At 47.1% G+C, this 19014-nt stretch overlaps 1 protein-coding gene across 1 annotated transcript in view; it reads left to right on the forward strand.

The window, feature by feature from the left end:
- The window catches only part of LOC126524274 (uncharacterized), a 243604-nt gene extending 228355 nt beyond the window's left edge, over positions 1–15249 (forward strand). The window contains exon 4 of the mRNA XM_050172601.3: positions 12320–15249. Coding sequence (XP_050028558.2) covers positions 12320–12335 — 16 coding nt within the window. The 3' untranslated portion in view covers positions 12336–15249. The remainder of the gene's footprint in view (positions 1–12319) is intronic.
- Positions 15250–19014: the final 3765 nt, after the last annotated feature.

The raw sequence follows: 19014 nt of genomic DNA on the forward strand, positions 1-19014 counted from the left end.
CTCTGCCATGAGGAAGTGCGTTGTGGAAAGCTCTAACGACGAAATGTTTGTAACTTCACAGTCTGGTGGACTATACTGGTTTAAGTCTGGGTCACTGAATCTATAGTCGGCCTCTGTTACCTGAACACGAATCCAATGCTTAAGCAAATCGGTGGCTTAACTTGTCAAGTCTTAACGTCTCGACGTCATAATGTCCTCTAGTGACAGTTTGAATAGAATTTGAATCGACTGGGTAACAATAAATGGAATAGCAATAAAGCTCCATACAGACTTAAGCGGAACAACACAGAGCCTCGGGCTACGTTCAGGTCGAGAACTTTTCGCGGTGTTGCCTCTGGTATGGGGAGTGGGAGCGACAAGGCATGATAGAAACGCTGTCTGACGAAGCTATGAACAGAGACTGGAACGTCTGCCCCTTTATCTGAAATAAGGCTGCTAGAACACCTATTAAGGAACATAAGTCTAGTTCGAGCATTCAGCGTGCAGGTATGTCAAAATCAGATGCGCGTATATGGTGAAATTGTGGCAGAGAACAGCGATGGCTTGCACGTTTGTTTGGAGCGAATGTGTTGCCGTCCCTGCAACAGGAAAGCTTTGGCGACGCCGCAATGGAAATCCCTCACCCGGTTACCGTGACGTCATGAATCATCGTCGTCGTCGCTGGGGCCTAGTTAATTTTTTCCTTGTCGACGAACATCAATTGCAGTGTTTTCTACAGGAGTCAGGAATTGAAAATTTGGCAAGTTTCAAGAACTCTTACAGTTCCACAACAAACGACATGCGAGAAAATAAATAAAAGTTTGTGACGTCACATTGAGATTGTGGCTGTGAAGTTTCTGCGAGAAACTCATTAAATAAAAGTTTAGTTCAACCTTTACTTTTTTTTTCTGCTTGCAATTGACGTCTTACCACACAATTAACAAAAATAGAGTTCTGCAAGCGTAGCTTATCAGTATAAAGTGATTTATTCTTTCTCGTTAGGGCCTCTTAAAACTTAACTTACGGGAGCAAATGAAAAAGCAAGGACAATTTAAAAATAAAACAAAGTTTTCGCAAGTATATACAAACACGCGATAATTCTAGTTTTCCGGCAACCTTTCCGGCCTTGCACCTCGTATGCCTGAGTCACAGTTTTTGCAGAAAAAGCAAAATAAATGGTACTGCATGGCTATCCGCATACACTCTATGCAATAAATGCTCAGCAGCTGAACTTGATGTCGCGCAGGAAAATTAAGATTATTGTGATTTGAGGCTTGGGATAAACGAGTGAGCTAATGAGAATCCAGTGGGAGATAAACAGGCGAACATAAATGAATGGCAGGGCGAAGCTGTGGGTTTATTTTCGCTGACGGTCAATCTAACGTTTCAGGTATTTAGGTGTTTTTATTTTACCGGTGTGAGAAATACCAAAAGGCAAAGAAATAATCAACTGTGATCCCGAACCATGCGACCCAGTTCCATGACCTAAAACAGAGCGACATCTCTAATTAGTGTTTGTAAATTATTTAGTGTGTTCATTCTGAGCTTGCCTTGACTATCCAAAAATGGATTACTCCAGCGTATTTTTTAATCACATGTTATTTTCAGCTAAATGAACTATATCATTAAGGCGTAGAGACGGTAAAATATCTGATAAAATCTTTAATTCTGACGCTACGTAAGTTCGCATGTTTTCTGCCAAAGTATCCTTAGCCGCTAACGTTGACAGGCTAATGTATTCGAAGCCACGGTTGTTCGGTTCGGTTTCCGGTTGCTGGCGGTATGTCTCTGCATATATTCTGACAGAAAACTTTTATTAAATTTAAGGTAGCCTCTATGACGATTAGGTAGTATTACGATTAGATAGTATCGTGTGGCGTTGTTCGCGCCCTTGCCGCTCTTATGTTGTACCCATCACGGCAGCCCACTCACTATGAGGTAGCGTTGCAGAGCTCCAGGGGTCGGCTGGATCCCGGCCGCGGTCGCTGCATTTTGAAGGGTTGCGAAATGCAGGAGCGCCCCTGTACCTAGACTGAGGCTCACGTTCAAGATCCCCAGGTGATCGAATTTCATCCGCTGTCCCCCACGATGGCGTGAATCATAATTAGATGGTAGTTCTAGCGACAGAGAAATCATACGATATTTTAAATTACTGGTGCAGTCTGCTGTCCACTTAGGGCCTTGTAACGGCTGCCGCGAGTTAGTCATCTCGGGAAAGCGGGCGAGTCCATTTCTCGAACCAATCCTTCTCGTTTGGGTGTTGGGGTAATGCTCGATTTCACTGACGTGTTGCCCGTTTTGGGCGATCTGAACGTGTGCAGCGTAAGGCAGGTTATCCAAGGACAAACAACTTGTGCGTTTAGACTCAGAAACTGTTCTTAAAATTCCAATTAAACATGAACGTAAAACTTTCATTTCCCGCCCATACCGCAGGGCAGCTTGGTCAGTGTGCGGTCATGAATTTAAATGTTAATTCAACAATTTCGCCGGCGATTGCTCTCGAAGCACGCTGAGTTTGTTCTTGGGTTCTTTTGTCATACAATGTGGTCTATCTATACCGATAAAATGTCAATAGGACTGAGTATAACGCCGCGTTAAAATCCGTGATTCCACGGAGTGCTGAAGCGAGCCAGAAGTAGTAAATTGTGGCGCTGCCATCTATTCCGTTAATATTTCGCTTTCTTTCCGGCTCACAAAACCTCTTCTTACGGCAACAGAGACTTTTTCGTATTGCAGAAAGGTAATTTACTAATGCTGTGACGTAGTAGTTAGCACTATCTTTAGTACGCCCCGAAGACATGGCGAACTAGTCACACTCAAGGCACAGCTCAATCTCAGTGCCGACGACTTCGAATGGGGCTGACGGACACGGGACTGGTTGCAGCTCTCTGCTTTGAGCTGATATTGGGAGCTTTTGGCGCTGACAGAGGGCACAGGAAGCGACGTACCTCGCTGCAATAGCGGATAAGCGAGGCCAGCAGAAGCGACCGTTGAAGTGGTCGTACGTATTCTAGAAACCAAGGTGACCAGTAGTCATGTCATCGTCGTAGGCTTAAGAACATGAGTCAAACATGAACGCACTTCGACGCCGGACGCATCGAAGCGTGTTGGTCGCGCCCGGTTACGTTTGTGGCGCCAGTGCGTCGAACCATTGGTCGAACTGTAGACGATGTTGTTCTCACCAATGTGACATAACGTGTGCGCACGCTCACGCTACGTCGGAATATACTTAGCCCTTAAGAGTCGCTGAGTTGGTGAGATTTGAGCAATACATGGTCTGCAGAAGGAATTTGGTCAATAGTGGGTAATAGTGTGGAATGACCGTCCGAATGCTTGGCGCGGAAGGGCGTAGCTGATCCATAGCATGGCGCCGTAGGAAGCGAGGGAGCGAGAAAGCGCATCTGCGTTCTGGTGCGTTTTGCGACGCGTGTAGGTAATAGTAAAGTCATATTCTTGCTGATGGATATCAGCGACCAAAACGTCTAGGCACGTTGTTGACCCTGGAAAGCCAACTAAATGCATGGAGGTCCGTAACGATGGTAAAATGACGGCCGTGAAGACAAAGTCGAAGATTCTGTACCGACCAAACCACAGCTAGACACTCCGGCTTAGTCAGGGTATAATCATTTTCGGCGTTTGTCAGTACGCTGCTTGCGCACGCGACGAGCCTCTCAGGTAAAGACATCTCGCTGCAGTAGAATACCACCCGTGCCGTGACCACTAGCGTCCGCATGCAGGACTGTGGGTGCGATTTCATCGAAATGGCGAAGTAATGGTCCAGATGTGAGGGCCTTTTTCAGATGGGTAAACGCTGGCTGGCATTCGGGAGACCACTCAAAGGGACCACCAGAACCAAATAATTTGTGCAAAGGTGCCGCTATTGAGGCGAAGTCTCGTATGAATCGATAAAAAAAGGAAGCGAGACCAAGGAAACTGCACAAATCCTTGGTTCTTTCGGGGCAAGGCAAGTGCAGAATCGCTCAAACATTGTCGGGATCACGACGAATGCCGTCCTTGCTCGTCACGTGATCTGAAACCTTAATTGTCTCGTTGGCAAAGTGGAACTATTTCAAATTCAGCTGTAGGCCAGCGTTGACAAGGCACCTGAGAACTTCGTCCAGACGTTGTAGGTATTTAGAGAAGGTTGATGAGAAAACAACAATATCGTCAAGGTACCACAAGCAACTCTTCTATTTCAGGCCACGCAGAACGGCGTCAATCATGCGTTCGAATATTGTGGGGGCATTGCAGAGACCGAATACCATTACATTTAACTAGTATAGTCCAGGTGATATTGAAAACGCTTCTTTTTTCTTGATCGCATAGCGACACTCGAGAAGTACAAGGCGCCCTGCAGCGAATTCAAGACATCGTCTATGATAGGGTATACAACCTTGCGCGTGATCTTGCTGTTGAGTGGCCAGTAATATATGAAATACCGCACAGAACCGTTTTTTTGTACGAGCTAGAATGACGGGGGATGACTAAGAACTTGCGGAGGGCGTATTATCTTCCACTGCAGCAGGTCGTCGACACGTTCTTCAGTGACTTTCCTTTCGACTAGAGATACGCGATATGGTCGACGATGAACTATGGGCCGGCCATCTGTCTCTATTCATTGCGTGGTGGCGGAAATCTGTCCCAATGGTGTGGATTGCGTGTCAAACGAAGCTTCATGCTTTTTCAGCAGAGCAAGCAATTGTGACCCAAAAGAGGTCAAGCTGGAACTGACGGCAGCTGCAAGGGCAGAGGCACATGCGGAACGTCCAACAGAAGGAGCTTCAGAGGAAGTCACTTCAACGGAAACAGACAGAGGCTCTGATTTATTGAAGCAAGCCAATGTAGTGCTCTTAGGAATGAGAATATTTTCGGATGTCAGGTTAGTAGCGAATACGAATGCGAAGCCATTGTCAAACCGGACCAGCCCTGATGCAAAGGCTATCCCTCTTTTGAGACAGCGTGCAGATGGTTGTACAAGCACATCATCTCGGTTAGTGGCATTCGATTTGATTGAAAGAATGCGCTGATGGCAAGGAGGTAGCTCAGTGTCTTCTGCAGCAAGAGAGCGAAGTGGTTTGTCTTCTGCATGAAACGAATATGCAGTGTTGGTCATGTGGAGAACACGTTGCCGGCAGTACATAGAAACGGAAGCAGTAGAAATAAAATACTATCATAAGATCAGCTGTTGGGCACGCGAACTTAGCACTGCGATTTGTACATAATGCAGCAAAGCATCAACGTAGACACTAGCAGTGCTGATATCGAAAGGTCAAATCGCGTCGCCTCGATCAGCGAATAGTGCAGGTCCATCACATGGAGTGGTAACCTCCCGTAGGCGCGAACACAAATCACGACGCATAAGTGAAAAACTAGGACCAGTGTCTGTTAGCGCTTCCACGTGTACTCTTTCTACTGAAAGGAATAGCGTATTATGCCGACGCGCTGGAAAAATTTGTCCTGTCATGAACTGCAGCTTTCCTATAAAAGCTGCATAATTTAGTTTTCCGGGCGACGGTAGGTGAATTGAGAGGCTGGTCAAAGTGGCGACATACAGCAATGAAGGGGGGTCGGCGGGCGGCGTCTGGCAGGTCGGAAGCTAGGAGCCATCTCGGACGTTGCAAGTCGCGATGGGATGCGGCCGGCACGCGGAGCATCGCGACATGACACCGTGTATCTAGATTCCAGCCTTCAGATTCCAGATTCCAAGGGCGGCGCTGGAAAGTGGTCCTAGCAGAAAAGCGGTCGCGTTCGTACGTGTCAAATTTGGTGCGCTCTGCTTGCTGACGCTTGTGGCAGAAACGTGCGACGTGACCACGATATCCAAAGCAGTAGCATATAGGTTGAATCAGGCGCCATGGCGGATAGCAAGCTTTGTCAGGTGCGTTGGAAGACATAGGAGCTAAATAGGCCGGCGTCGGTTTTGGACGTATCGATGGAACGATGGCTGGGGCAACTTCGACTGCGTGCGCGTATGTTTTCGGGGGCCAAGGGGCTAGAGGGCCCGTATACTCAGTACCAGCCATGGACGCCAACTCCTTCGCAGCGTCACGAAAAATTATACTGGAGGCGTGGGAAGGAATAGGACCAGCCGAGAAGCCAAGAGACTGCAGCTCTTCTCGTATGTTTGCGTGGAACATTCAGCGGAACGAGGGATCAGAAGAGGGGGGGGGGGGTTCAGGAGTGTTCGATGGCAATTTTACAGACTAGAGTTCGTCAAGGCTCTGGCACATAACTGCAATACCAGCGACGGTAGCCAGGCCTTTGATGGCCAACGCATTCAAGGCACTAGTCCCGATGCCCGTGAGATTGTGGCGTACTCTGTCTGATTCTGTCGTGGAAGCGTTGGTGGGGCGAAAAAGATCGAGGACATTCTTTGTATACGTGGTGAGCCTAGTCGTGCCGAGGATTGGCCGAGTTGTTACTTGCGAGTGTTGAGTGTCTTCTGCTTAGTCTGACTGCTGGCTCGCATACTAGTGTAGTTATTGCAAGATCTCCTGTTTTTTCTTGTACTTCTTGTACTTTGCGTTTACCATATTCAAATAAGAATTGCCTGTACCTACCTCCTGCCACCCAATGCTTGGCCTATCCTGCTTGCGGATGCGAGCCATGACAGAGGTTCATCATCATCATCTTCTTCATCTCCTGATAGCCCCTTTAATGCGAAATAAGTTTAGAGCACGTTGCGTTGGCAAGTAACGTGTTTCGCTCTGTGTTGAATGACCCCAACATTGCGTGTTTTGGAGATGGGCGAAGTTGAAAGACTGATCTCGTGTCCGTTCGTGTCGGTACTTGAATTTTATGTGCAGTGTGTAATAAGCTACGCGTTCAATTTTTATGGCAGTAAAGTTTTTTGTCATAAGTGTCAGGTTAGGTTTGTTTGTGGCTTGCTGTAAGGAAGGTGTCCAAATTGTAATCCGTGGAGGTGCCCTTCAATATGAAAATTATATTTGAAATTTACATCAAAAAGTGTGAGGTTGTCTAGTAGGTCGGCTTGGGACATGTGATTTTCTTCCCCATATGCGTGGACACAGTGTCCTAATTTTGTGCAGTGATGTGCACAGAACACACAGCTTTGCGCAAGGATCTGAAGACATGATCGTACGGGAGCTCAGTATGGAACAGCATGAGTACTACTGCTACGACCGCGCTCGAGCTCGCTGCGCTTGGCGCCTGCCTATGCAGCAGGTACGCCGTCGTCCACTGCCCAAGACGCGGGAGTGGGGTACGCCCCAGTCCCCTCAGCTTTCTCCACGCCTTTAGTCGTCATGCCTTTTGCAGGGCATGTACACGTCACGTACGTGTCCTGGCTTGTCCTTTGGAGATTTTTCTATGTGGTATAAATACCTTCGCACTTCGCTGCTGCTTTTAGGGACACGCGATCTACGTATCACAACTGTGCTTTGCTGATCCTTTACAGTGAAGCTGCGCAAGGACGCCACATTTCGTGAAGAGCTTTCGTTTAGGCCGCTGCCGTGTCTTTCACAAGCTGCCTCCGACAAACACGCTTCCTTGACTTCATTTGCACCAGTTGTATTTTTTCGCTTGGTTTCCACACGTTCTCCAAGGTTAGACGCATCAGAAAGCGACTCGCCAGTTGCGTCGCAGCCGGGAATCGAGCTTTGTTCAGGCCACAGATGCCATCTTCATGCGAGCAAAAAAAAGAAAAAAAAGGCGCTTTCTGCCAGCTACAATCTAGGCCCCGCCCCCGAGGGAACACCCCGCTCGTTACAGCGTCTTCTCCGTGCCAGCCCCGTGTTTCTGAGGTGAAACAGGGCACGTGTGCGATTCAGCCCGCGGTGTGCTGCAATCGGTGCGCTTCCTTCCTACTCCGTCATTTCGGCGCCTTTGCTGCTCCGTGGCAGTGGCCCAAAATTTTTCCTTTTCCGTGCCTTGCGTCGACTAGCAAGGACAAAAACGAGTACGCGGAAGGTAATGCTGCACCGTGCACCATACACAAGGGAAGGGCGCGTGTAGCACGTCACACAAAAAAGTAAAGGCCAGTTCGATTTGGTAGGCAATGACCGCTAGACATTTACTTGAGTTCGCGATATTCTGCACATATCGTGCGTGACAGCGTGCGCAGCTCTTATTCATTCACTCGTTGTTACGTTTACATCAGTTTTCATTGCTGCTAGATGTATTATGGTGTTCTCAAATTCGTTTTGTAATGTGTCCACACTATGGCGAGGCGGGTCCATTCCCCCACAAGGAAAGGGGTCGACTGCGATGGCTATAGACGTCTACAGACGTTTGGAGTTCTGGGTATTCATACCATCGCTGCTGTTAAGAATGATAATGATGCATGAAAGTGAAGTATACGCTGCCATCTGGCCTATATAGCAGAACACGCTGTAAAGTTGACTGCATGTGGTGACCACTTGACATTTGGTGTCTGCGTAAGGCTGCTATTTCATTTATTTCACGCTGTGCAACCGCGGCCAAATTCACGAAGCTTTTTGTTCGGGAGAGCGTTCGCCATTGGACAGCCGCTTTCGCTTATGATATGTTCAATGCCAGGGTAGGCTGGAATTAGCTCTTAAGAACAATTCTAGCGTAAGAACTTTCTGTAAACACTGGCCCTATACCACAACTGCTGCAGCAAGCCTGCCAGCGAGATTGAAACCGTTTTTCGCTCTACGAACTGCCTTTGAAGAGTGTGCTGTTTGTTCGCTGTTTCAAGCAGGCCATTATTCGATGTGATATTATTGCACATGTCTTAGTGAGGTACATCAAAAGCGATTTTTCAGTAATATACAGCTTGATGTTGACAGGGAGCCAGCTGATACTTACACTGGTTAACCTTCCTCTCCCTCTCTCTCTCTCTCTTTCTCCTCCTTCGTTAACGGAGTAGATGCAGCCGATTCACATATCCTTTTGGTGAAAGACAGCTGCGATTCGAATGTGTAAGATGGAATCCGCATGGATAAGGTGTTTAACGTGCTTACCGCTAAATTTATCAGAAAAGCCGGTAATTGTTAACAGCGCGTTGCTTCTTTCATATGCGACAGCTTAGAACTTTGCCGAAGTGAGCAGTACTGCGTTTTCTTAACGTCCGTCGTTTGAAACAACCTGCTGGGGTAAAGCCATTACATCAGTTATTTCCTTTTTTTTTTGCCAATCAAATGCACACTCCAGGTGCATTTTTTGCCATCGCCGTCGCTGTGGTGTTCCCAATAAAATCCGAGGGTGATAACACCGTCGCCGCGCGTCGTTTGCTGTATGTGCGAGTGAAAGCACGCGAACAAAGCCGACGATCGTGGCTCAACCTCACGTGTGAAAGAAGCGGAGAGAAAACCCGCCGTCTTCCGTCGCTCAAAAGGTCGTCAGAGGGAGGGGGGGGGGGGGGGGGGGCGTTGTGCTCTGGCAGCAACTGCGCGTTCCGGGACAGGGCGCAAAAGCAAATGACGATCGCGGCTCAATCTCGCGCGTGAAGGAAGAAAACGGAGAGCAAACCCGCCGTCTTCCGTCGCTCAAAAGGTCGTCAGAGGGAGGGGGGGGGGGGGCGTTGTGCTCTGGCAGCAACTGCGCGTTCCGGGACCGGGCGCAAAAGCAAATGACGATCGCGGCTCAATCTCGCGCGTGAAGGAAGAAAACGGAGAGCAAACCCGCCGTCTTCCGTCGCTCAAAAGGTCGTCAGAGGGAGGGGGGGGGGGGGCGTTGTGCTCTGGCAGCAACTGCGCGTTCCGGGACCGGGCGCAAAAGCAAATGACGATCGCGGCTCAATCTCGCGCGTGAAGGAAGAAAACGGAGAGCAAACCCACCGTCTTCCGTCGCTCAAAAGGTCGTCAGAGAGAGGGGGGGGGGGGGCGTTGTGCTCTGGCAGCAACTGCGCGTTCCGGGACCGGGCGCAAAAGCAAATGACGATCGCGGCTCAATCTCGCGCGTGAAGGAAGAAAACGGAGACCAAACCCGCCGTCTTCCGTCGCTCAAAAGGTCGTCAGAGGGAGGGGGGGGGGGGCGTTGTGCTCTGGCAGCAACTGCGCGTTCCGGGACCGGGCGCAAAAGCAAATGACGATCGCGGCTCAATCTCGCGCGTGAAGGAAGAAAACGGAGAGCAAACCCACCGTCTTCCGTCGCTCAAAAGGTCGTCAGAGGGAGGGGGGGGGGGGGGGCGTTGTGCTCTGGCAGCAACTGCGCGTTCCGGGACCGGGCGCAAAAGCAAATGACGATCGCGGCTCAATCTCGCGCGTGAAGGAAGAAAACGGAGAGCAAACCCGCCGTCTTCCGTCGCTCAAAAGGTCGTCAGAGGGAGGGGGGGGGCGTTGTGCTCTGGCAGCAACTGCGCGTTCCGGGACCGGGCGCAAAAGCAAATGACGATCGCGGCTCAATCTCGCGCGTGAAGGAAGAAAACGGAGAGCAAACCCACCGTCTTCCGTCGCTCAAAAGGTCGTGAGAGGGAAAGGGGGGACGGCGTTGTGCTCCGGCAGCAACTGCGCAATTCGCAACCGGGCGCAAGTGCGTACTCTGCACGGCGGCGCGTGGTCGCGCGCGCCGGTTCTTGAAAGGGGTATGCAGACGGCTCATACCATTGTGCGCGTAGTGTCCTGGATGCTCTTGCTTTCAAGCGATAGACCTTGCGAAGCTCAATTCGCTCGCTGCTGCTGGCGCGCTTGCCTGCGCCAGTGTTTTGACAGCAAGTGCCGGCGCTCATCGGGTGCGATGTGTTATATGTTCTTGTATATGCTGACATTATGCTTGGTATTTCAGTAAGTAAGCGAATGTTCTCAAGTTTATACGGCCTATAAACTATCTTTACTTCGTATAGATGTGTACAAATTTGGTATCGCATTTATGCTTCGCCCTTCGGGCGAAACTATGTTTTTTGTCTAAAACGGTAATTTTATCTCCGGTCCTTACAGTTTCAATAGACTAAGTTCCATCATTAGACAACATAATTATCAGTAAATATATCCTTGTTAGCAAAGTTGAATTGTACTCACAAGGTAAATTTTAGGTACACCTTAAGAACATATTTAAAATGAACGTCGTGAAATATTTCTGAAGTTGCAAGACCAACTAGTGTCAAGAAATCAATCACCAAGGCTACAACTTACAGTAACAATGGTCAACTGATGACACATAAAACAATAGTAAGCAACGCTCTTAGCTGGTAGGGATACTCGGAGAAAATGCGGTGTCATTTCTTGTCGCAGACATGGCGAGCAATATAACTGTTATTTTGTACTCTGCCTTTATCACTTTCTTGTAATTTTTTTAAATAGTTTCAGTGCCAAAGTAATGGGAAAATTCACACCCAACAGATTCCAGAATTATCTATTTTTTTCTGTCAAAGTAAGTAGGTGTCCTTTATAGTGTTTTACATAGGTAAACAATTTCTCCTATTCATTCCTATATAAGACTGCAAGAACTTTGTTGAGAGTGGACTCTTCACCAAGGCATCAATTGCTATACAATGAATTTATTTGTGACACCACGACCCAAATTTCATGTATGAATTGCGCCAGCAGGAAGTACCTGTAGCCATAGGATGGCAGATATGTGCTGCTGTGAAGAGCCGGACTCCGCATGCCATATTGTCAAACAGCAGGTACACGCTAGACAAGAGTTTGCACAGCTGTTTGTCTGTCTTGCCGCGAAATTATAATCGTCACCTATCTTGTGAGAGCTTTCTCGCTTCAACGCTGCGTAGCCGATACTTTCCCGTCAGGAACGCCATGCCACGCTGATACGCGGAAGGCGTTGTGACGTTAATGCGCCGAAAACGATCATGAAGCAAAGGAAGTGCAACCGAGATAGATCATGATTAGTGTTTTGGGGCCAGAGAAGCCCAAAAGGGTGCCAATTTTTCATCAGGCGATGGTTTCCACTGGTGCGATGCTGCTTAGTCTCCATTAGTGTCGAGTGTCTCAAGCTTCGTTAAAAAACTTTTCTTAAGTGGAAACAGGTGCTTAGGTATTCGCAGAGTGCAATGCGCAGTCATTGTAGGAAATGTAATTAAAGCGAAACCTTCTTGCGAATGGTTATTCCGAGTAACGAAGACAGCAGCAAACAAACTCATTTAGAGAAATCATGAGCCTTTACAATTTACGCTTCATCACGGCGTGTAGCTTTCTCTTAAAGTCACTTTAAGAATTCTGGTAAGCTACATTTGCGCAGCTGCTTTCTCTATCGAGGATGAGGTCAACTGACACGAGCTTTAATGCACTGTGGATGCAGTGCAACTCCCACTTTATTCAATGTACAGGTGCGACACGGTTACGACAATGTGTGTTCCCTTGACGTTATTTGTGTACGATACGTTTTTTTTTTGTCACGTTTGTTGTTGCTGGCGATTCGGTACCTTTGCGTAAGGGCTTCTGTTATTTTGTTCTCTTCGCAGGGCATTCACTGTGTGAGCAAAGAGGAAAAGCGTTAATGTCCAGAACCGGGCACAGTGGAAGCTGTCGCGCACCTTCTACCTCGCCCTGCTGCTGTCGGACAGCCGTTGGAGGTCTCGTGGCTGTCCCGGGGAACAGCTGCAAGCTGACCGGCAAAGCCAAGGCGCCATCGGAAAGCTCTTGCATCGAAATGTTGTGGCACCGAGAGCTCGTGGCAACTTGTCACCGACGTGCGACCAACGACGCCTAAGCTGCGACGTCGCAGTGTTTTAAAATAATTTGTCCAAGTGCAGCAGGTCTATTAATGTTTGCTTTTGTGTGAAAAAAACTGGGCAGGACCATCGCGCTTACGGAGCATGGCTAACAAACTCCCATCCCTAGTTGTACATCAACATCACCTGACGTGTCTGCCTGGACAAGTGTGAATGAAGACTGGCGGTGTAGTGTCGCAAATGAAGGTCGTTTCCGGTCTGAAATACTGCAATGTGAGAAATGCAGTAGTGAGTAGACTTACAGACGAAAGATTCGTTTGTCGATGGAAAGTGTAAAAGTTGTGAAACCCTCCCTTTCGGCCGATATCGCACCATGACTTTGTTAATTCCTGCACTCTAGCATTGAACCACCAGGCCCGTATTCACAACCTGTTCCCTTATGTAAGGGGTATCCATGACTCGCGCGCTTACGTAACCTTTCTCAAAAGATTGCAGAGAAGGCGATAACGGCATAGCAGTCGCAACTACGTACGCTTACATAAAAAAAATTCCATATGCCTCCATAACTCCAATATCCGATAACCCTGTATGAAGTACGTGGAATCCTATCTAACACGTCGCATCGTCCCATATGTAATGCGGGGTAATTAGATATCACAATTCTGGAGAGCATTGGGTTTCTCGATAGCGGCGTAAGGTATTTTGTTGTGATTCTGGGGGCCTGGTACTGCTTCCTGCGCATAGTGACAGTTGAGTGCGCATCAGTGAAAACAAAAAGAAAACGAAACCTGAAGGCTCATTGGGAACCAGTGTGTTTTCGCTGAAGCCTGTCGACTGATAAGCCCTCCTCATGGCTGATGGCGCACATTCAGGATGCTGTTCTCTTTCTCCAGCATGCCTCAGAGCGGTATCGCTTAGACTGAAAATTGCGTGCTTGAAGATGACACCAAAGGCAGCACTAAGTTGCCTGAGTCGAAAGTCACAATTTAGCACTTCACATGTGTGCGCGATGGGGATAACTTGAAGTCGGAAAAATGTTCCTCAATTATAGTGGGTGGTGCGGCGTTCAAGACAGTGTTAGGACCTCTCTGCCGAAGAACATTGACCTTGCAATGTTTACCTGAAGAAGCTCTACGTTCGGGTCGACCTTCTACAAATGCTATTAGCAGTGTAAAGGATCGTAGCCTCGGCTTAACGAGTAAGCACTTCCTGTACGATCACTCGCTTTTCGCATCGTCCGCATTCGGGCAAGTTCTGTGTGTGTACCCACATTAATGTTTAATTTATTCCTAGTAGTAGATCTGAGGGCTGCTCGAGGCAGTTTCAAGCGCAGTGGTACCTGTGAAAACGCTGCTCTCCGTAAGCTGCTCGAAAGTTCATTCGCATAATTTTTTATTTGAAACAAACAAAAGAAAGCGACGAAACGGGCGCTGCACTTGAGTTATCAGCGTGATATAAGCAATCGCAGAACACTGTTGATTACAAAAATTGCCGTCAATTTTTCTCGACAGTTGGAACTAGTTTGCACGACACATATTGCCATAAGTCCTACACCAGGTACTGCGATGTAAAAGTTCTTAACGTTTGAGTAACTAATCTCGTGCTCCAAATTTATATGCTCTTAAATTACCAAAACTTGTTTAATGCGGAATAGGGTTCACCATCGGAAGCACCACTATGGAAAAAGCTTCAGCAATCCTCGAGAGATGGCTCACGGAAGGAGTAGTGATACAAATGAATGCCAAGCCACGTGTCATTGCTTGTTCTCTTTCGACTAGCAGTCTGCCAAAGCAGCACACGAAGGGCAACTGCAAAGTACAAGAAAAGAAGGAATATATTTTTGTGTCTTCGGAGTGAAAACGACCCGCTGTTGCCAAATCATCTCGTGTGCGACATGAACTGAAGCTGAGAGGCAGCATTCAGTGTTTATGCGATCAGCGATCGGTCTGTGATATCACATTAACACCTCAATAAGACTAAATACGCGTTAGCCACATATCCTAAAGCGTTCCGTGTATTGAACCAGCTAAGTGTTGGTAGCGACGAGAAATAAATGTCGTTGCTTCGTTTGGTTAATGTATGGATACATTCACTTTGACGCTATATCGATGATATTAGTAGTTGTTCAGGAGAAAATATCGCAAAACTCCTTTAATCTTATTTCAGCGGGCTGTGTAGCTACTCTCGAATAGCATGCGTAGGAGTTTCAGCTCCGTCGTGTTACCATCACACGTGAAGTCGGGCAGGACTGTCAGTGCCACAAACTGTTATGGAAAAGCTGAGAAAATAAGTCGTACGAAAATTGGGCAGCAGCATATCGTGCATTTCTTTGCTTTAGTAAACCCGGCGGCACCTTCCATAGCTTAAGGTGTCAAATACAGGGCACAGCGTCTGTGATAGAGGAACATCTGCCACTCTTCCAATTCAGCTATATCAAGCCGCCGCCCGCACAAGTAAATTATTCTTTATCGAGGTGTCCAGCCGTAATGGTCGACCTTGCAGGCGTAGTTGCAACTGTTCTAGGAGATACATGTTTTGCGGCACATTACGAGCCGTCACACGATAACGATATCGTGCCAAAGAACCTCCTTTTAGAGCGTTTCTTGCTGTTGTTGTTGTTGTTGTTGCTGTTGTCGTTATTGTTGTCAGCATCGCATGTTCTTGTTATGGAAATGCTGACTTTACATGGTGTAACGAATGAACTATTCTATGTGCCCCCACGCTGTCTGCAAACATCTTTCTTCCTCACTTTGACGTTTCATAAAAACAAACGTATTGAGTTGAAGTTGCAGATAAAAATTCCGCATGTAGCCTATCTACGCTCGCGATCCCATTAACTTGATTCGAATATTTGTTTCGACTTTATACCATGTGTGCGGGTTTGCAGGAATTCTTCTTGCATCCTGATAGGAGGCGGAAGTCGCGCTGTTACCTAAATTGCGCTGTTGTTTTGGGGCATGCCTCAAATTTTACCTGCCGCTGTGCAACCATTTTTATTTATAAAAAATACCCTCTTCTATAGCAGTCGCATACGCCTCAGAAACAAAGCTTCGTAGCTGAAAAAAAATCAGATTTCCGCGGAACTGGTTTACCATATAATGTGCCGAGTTGTCGATTATTTGGCCTCGCTGTGCGGTCTCCGATTCCTCTGGTTAACTGACTCGGTAGAGCAACCGCTCCAAAAGACGCTCGCCTTGCGTTCAAGACCTGCGCGCAGACGATATTTTCCTCTACTACGAAGCTTTTTTTTTTGAGTAATTGGTATATGCATTCTGTGTAGCTTCACGTTACAGTCGGTGGACATCACATGACAAGAACTTTATTTGAGTCCTGACGGACTGAGATCTTGGGGAGCCAAAACCGAAGGCTCCCGAAGATCAAGTCGGTGGCTCCGCCCACAATGGGACCAGGAGATCAAGTCCCGCCGCAATGTCGTGGGCCCTCGGGAGAGCCTGGAGTTGAATGCGGAGATTGCTGCTCTTGAGAGATTCCTGCCATGTTCTTTCGTAATGGGCGGAGAGGCGTTAAGGGCTGGGCCCTGCCAGAGCATATGGTCAAAAGAGCAAGAGTCATGACCACATTTGGGGCACCGCCAGACTGTGAGTGTTCAGGATCTATTTTGTTAAGGGACCGAGGAGTGGGATACGAACGGGTTTGCAGGAATCTGAGAGTGGTAGCCTGAGGTTTGTTCGATTTGGGGTGAGGGGGTGGAAATGTCCTCCTGCCTAGTCCATAATGGTAAACAATTTCGCGGAAAGTACGTAATGAATCTTTGTGGATGGTGACCTCGTTCCAAAGTGGGATGACAATTTTCCCTTTCCTGAAGCGTTCTCCACCTTGCGGGCTTCCGCAGAACTTATCTTCCAAATGTGTTACGGTTAAGTTCTCTATGCATTTAGAGGCATTGATAGTTGCGGCACGCTTTTTGTATATTTACGTGAACCACAGCAACGTTCCTATGTTGTGACTTGCGCTAAAGCGTGCTTGAGTTTAATCATGCTTGCTTCCAGCGATATCGTCCATATGATTATCTCCGTGAATCACCGTCGCTACTTTATTTTAATTTAGTTTTTTTTTGTTTACATACCAGCCTTAATCGGCGCCTCCTAATGACTCATAATGCATACAAGGTGACAGTGCAGCACTTTCTTGTGCTGTTCCGTTTGCATTTCAGAAAGCGCGTTTCCTGCATCGGTGTTAGTCCTCTATTAATAGAACTATCAACTTTAACGACACGCCAACTGATAGTTTGTTCAAGACACTCGACGCTCTACCACCTACGTCGCAAGTTCAGCTCACCACAAATAGACAGCTGAGCTCATGTTTAGCCTCCATCATGTGTGGCGCTGTGCAGGCAATTTATTTTGCGCATAATAAGGCTTCTGGACGACAGAAAATGCTCAGATATCCAAAGGAGCACCTTATATGTCCCGTTAATGTCATTCTCAGAGGCCACAAAACCAGTTCCATTCTCCGCCCTTCAAACAAATCGCTGAACGAGCGCCCATAGCTTAATCTCATAAAGAAGGCACTTTGAAAATCTGATATGCTGACATGAGTTTCAGTAGTAATTGCCGCTTCCCGTTCTTTCCTGGTTCAGGAATGGTTAGAATTCAGCGTTCGAGGCCGAAATAAAAAAAAAAAATACGATGCAATTAGTATGAGCAATTTGTATTAAAATATGCAGAAAAAATCGGAAAACAACTTTTCTTTTTGAACATAACGCTTCAATTTATAAATCAAGCTTGTATATGATGGGCGCTGGTATATCGTATCAAAATGTTTCACATGCAGTCCACCTTTCAAATATTTTAACTTTTCTTTTTCGCTATGACAGGAATGCATACTAAGCAAAGCTGAGCACTCATTTCTGAGTAATGAATGAGCAATCACATTTAAGGAACCGTGCTCATCACAGTGAGTGGTTCACGACTGCGCGAAATATAATTAGGCGGAATTATGTGCGTTTCGTAAAAGGCTAACTGAATGCTTCAAAGTACGCTTTGACTTTCACAGCTCTAATGCTATAGTAAGGATTGCGCTTCTTGCGGCATTTATCCTTTCTACAAGGTATCGCTGGTTCCTAGCGCATTAGTCGGCTATGTTATCCAAAGCACGAAATAAAAAAAAAGATATTATTCGCCACATAGCATATTTAAGAGTCATCTGATCAGTTCTGTAAGAACCCTTAAAGCTCAATAGAAATCATTGCGTTTTGCATTGTGTCAAACTTGAAGGCGAAATAGCTGAATCCTATTAATAGTCACTTACGTGATGGCTTGCGTAATAATAGCTTAAAAGATAATTTGTCATCGCGTCCAGACCGCGATCAGAATTTCGGAACCTAGACCGAGTCGATTTATTTATTGCGAAATCATTTTGCAGCTGCCTTTGAGATCGCGTTTTCGAGCAGGCTGAGATGTGCCGCGCACGTTGCCGAATTTATTTCGTTTCGTCTGCACGTGGTATCACGAGAGGCACCGAACGCAAGAGGTGACGAGCTCATTTGTGATAAATGACACCGTGTCACACAGTTCTCATTATGCTTCAGTTGTTAAATTGAAAGAACAAGGACCTCGTCGATTTCGATAACGATGGCCGCCACATCGTGCTGTTGTCCCTGTGTATGTTCCGCGTACAGGAACACGACCCCGTGCTGACATTTATAGAAACGAAACTTTCTCGCCGACAGCGACAAAGGCTTCACGCGTTCGTTTGCTTGCTGAGAGCTTTCGGTATTATCTTTCTAGCTGTGCGTGTTGTTCAGGGGAACACCGGCGCCATCACCTGTCTACAACATGCACTCGATACACGCTGTCCCGTTTGTGACATAGACGACTGTTGTTGCTGAAGCACAGCAGTGTGGTCGTTTAGTAGAAACGTTATGAGCACGCTGCTCCACGAATGCTGTCTGAAGTGCGGACAACAGTAGCAACGACACTGCTTTTTAAAAATATTATTCTTCAACATTTTCGCATCCCGCTGCGTTGTGCGGTCATCCGAGCTGGAAGTGATGTTTTCCACATGCCCGTGTGTTCTATGTGGTACTCTTCGAAGAGTACACCTGGTCACGCACAATTGTATTCGACAGAAACGATGAGCTAGCTGTGTGTGGACTATTTTCTTACTGTCAGAACTGCGAACCGCTGCAGCAGACCCGAAATTGGTAATTGGACACATTAGACTTTGCAAGCAGGCAGAGTGTGACACATGTCGCATGAATTGTTCGTTTACCTAACATTGTTGTACATGCGTATAGGCTTCCCAGCATATGTAATTAAATATTTATTTTTTATAGCACTTTCATGTGAGGTTGACAAAAAATCAGTAAGGTTACATCTTTAGCACTCTACGTAATTGCGAGAGCTGCGTTGATTTCTTTTTCTGCAGATGACGTGACAAGATTAGTCGACGATACATGACTATCGACAGCACCTTTCGAGAGACGGCTGCCGTGTCGTTATTATCTTGTCTAAAAATCCCAA

Source organism: Dermacentor andersoni, chromosome 3 (assembly GCF_023375885.2).
Source record: "Dermacentor andersoni chromosome 3, qqDerAnde1_hic_scaffold, whole genome shotgun sequence".
Taxonomy (NCBI): Eukaryota; Metazoa; Arthropoda; class Arachnida; order Ixodida; family Ixodidae; genus Dermacentor; species Dermacentor andersoni.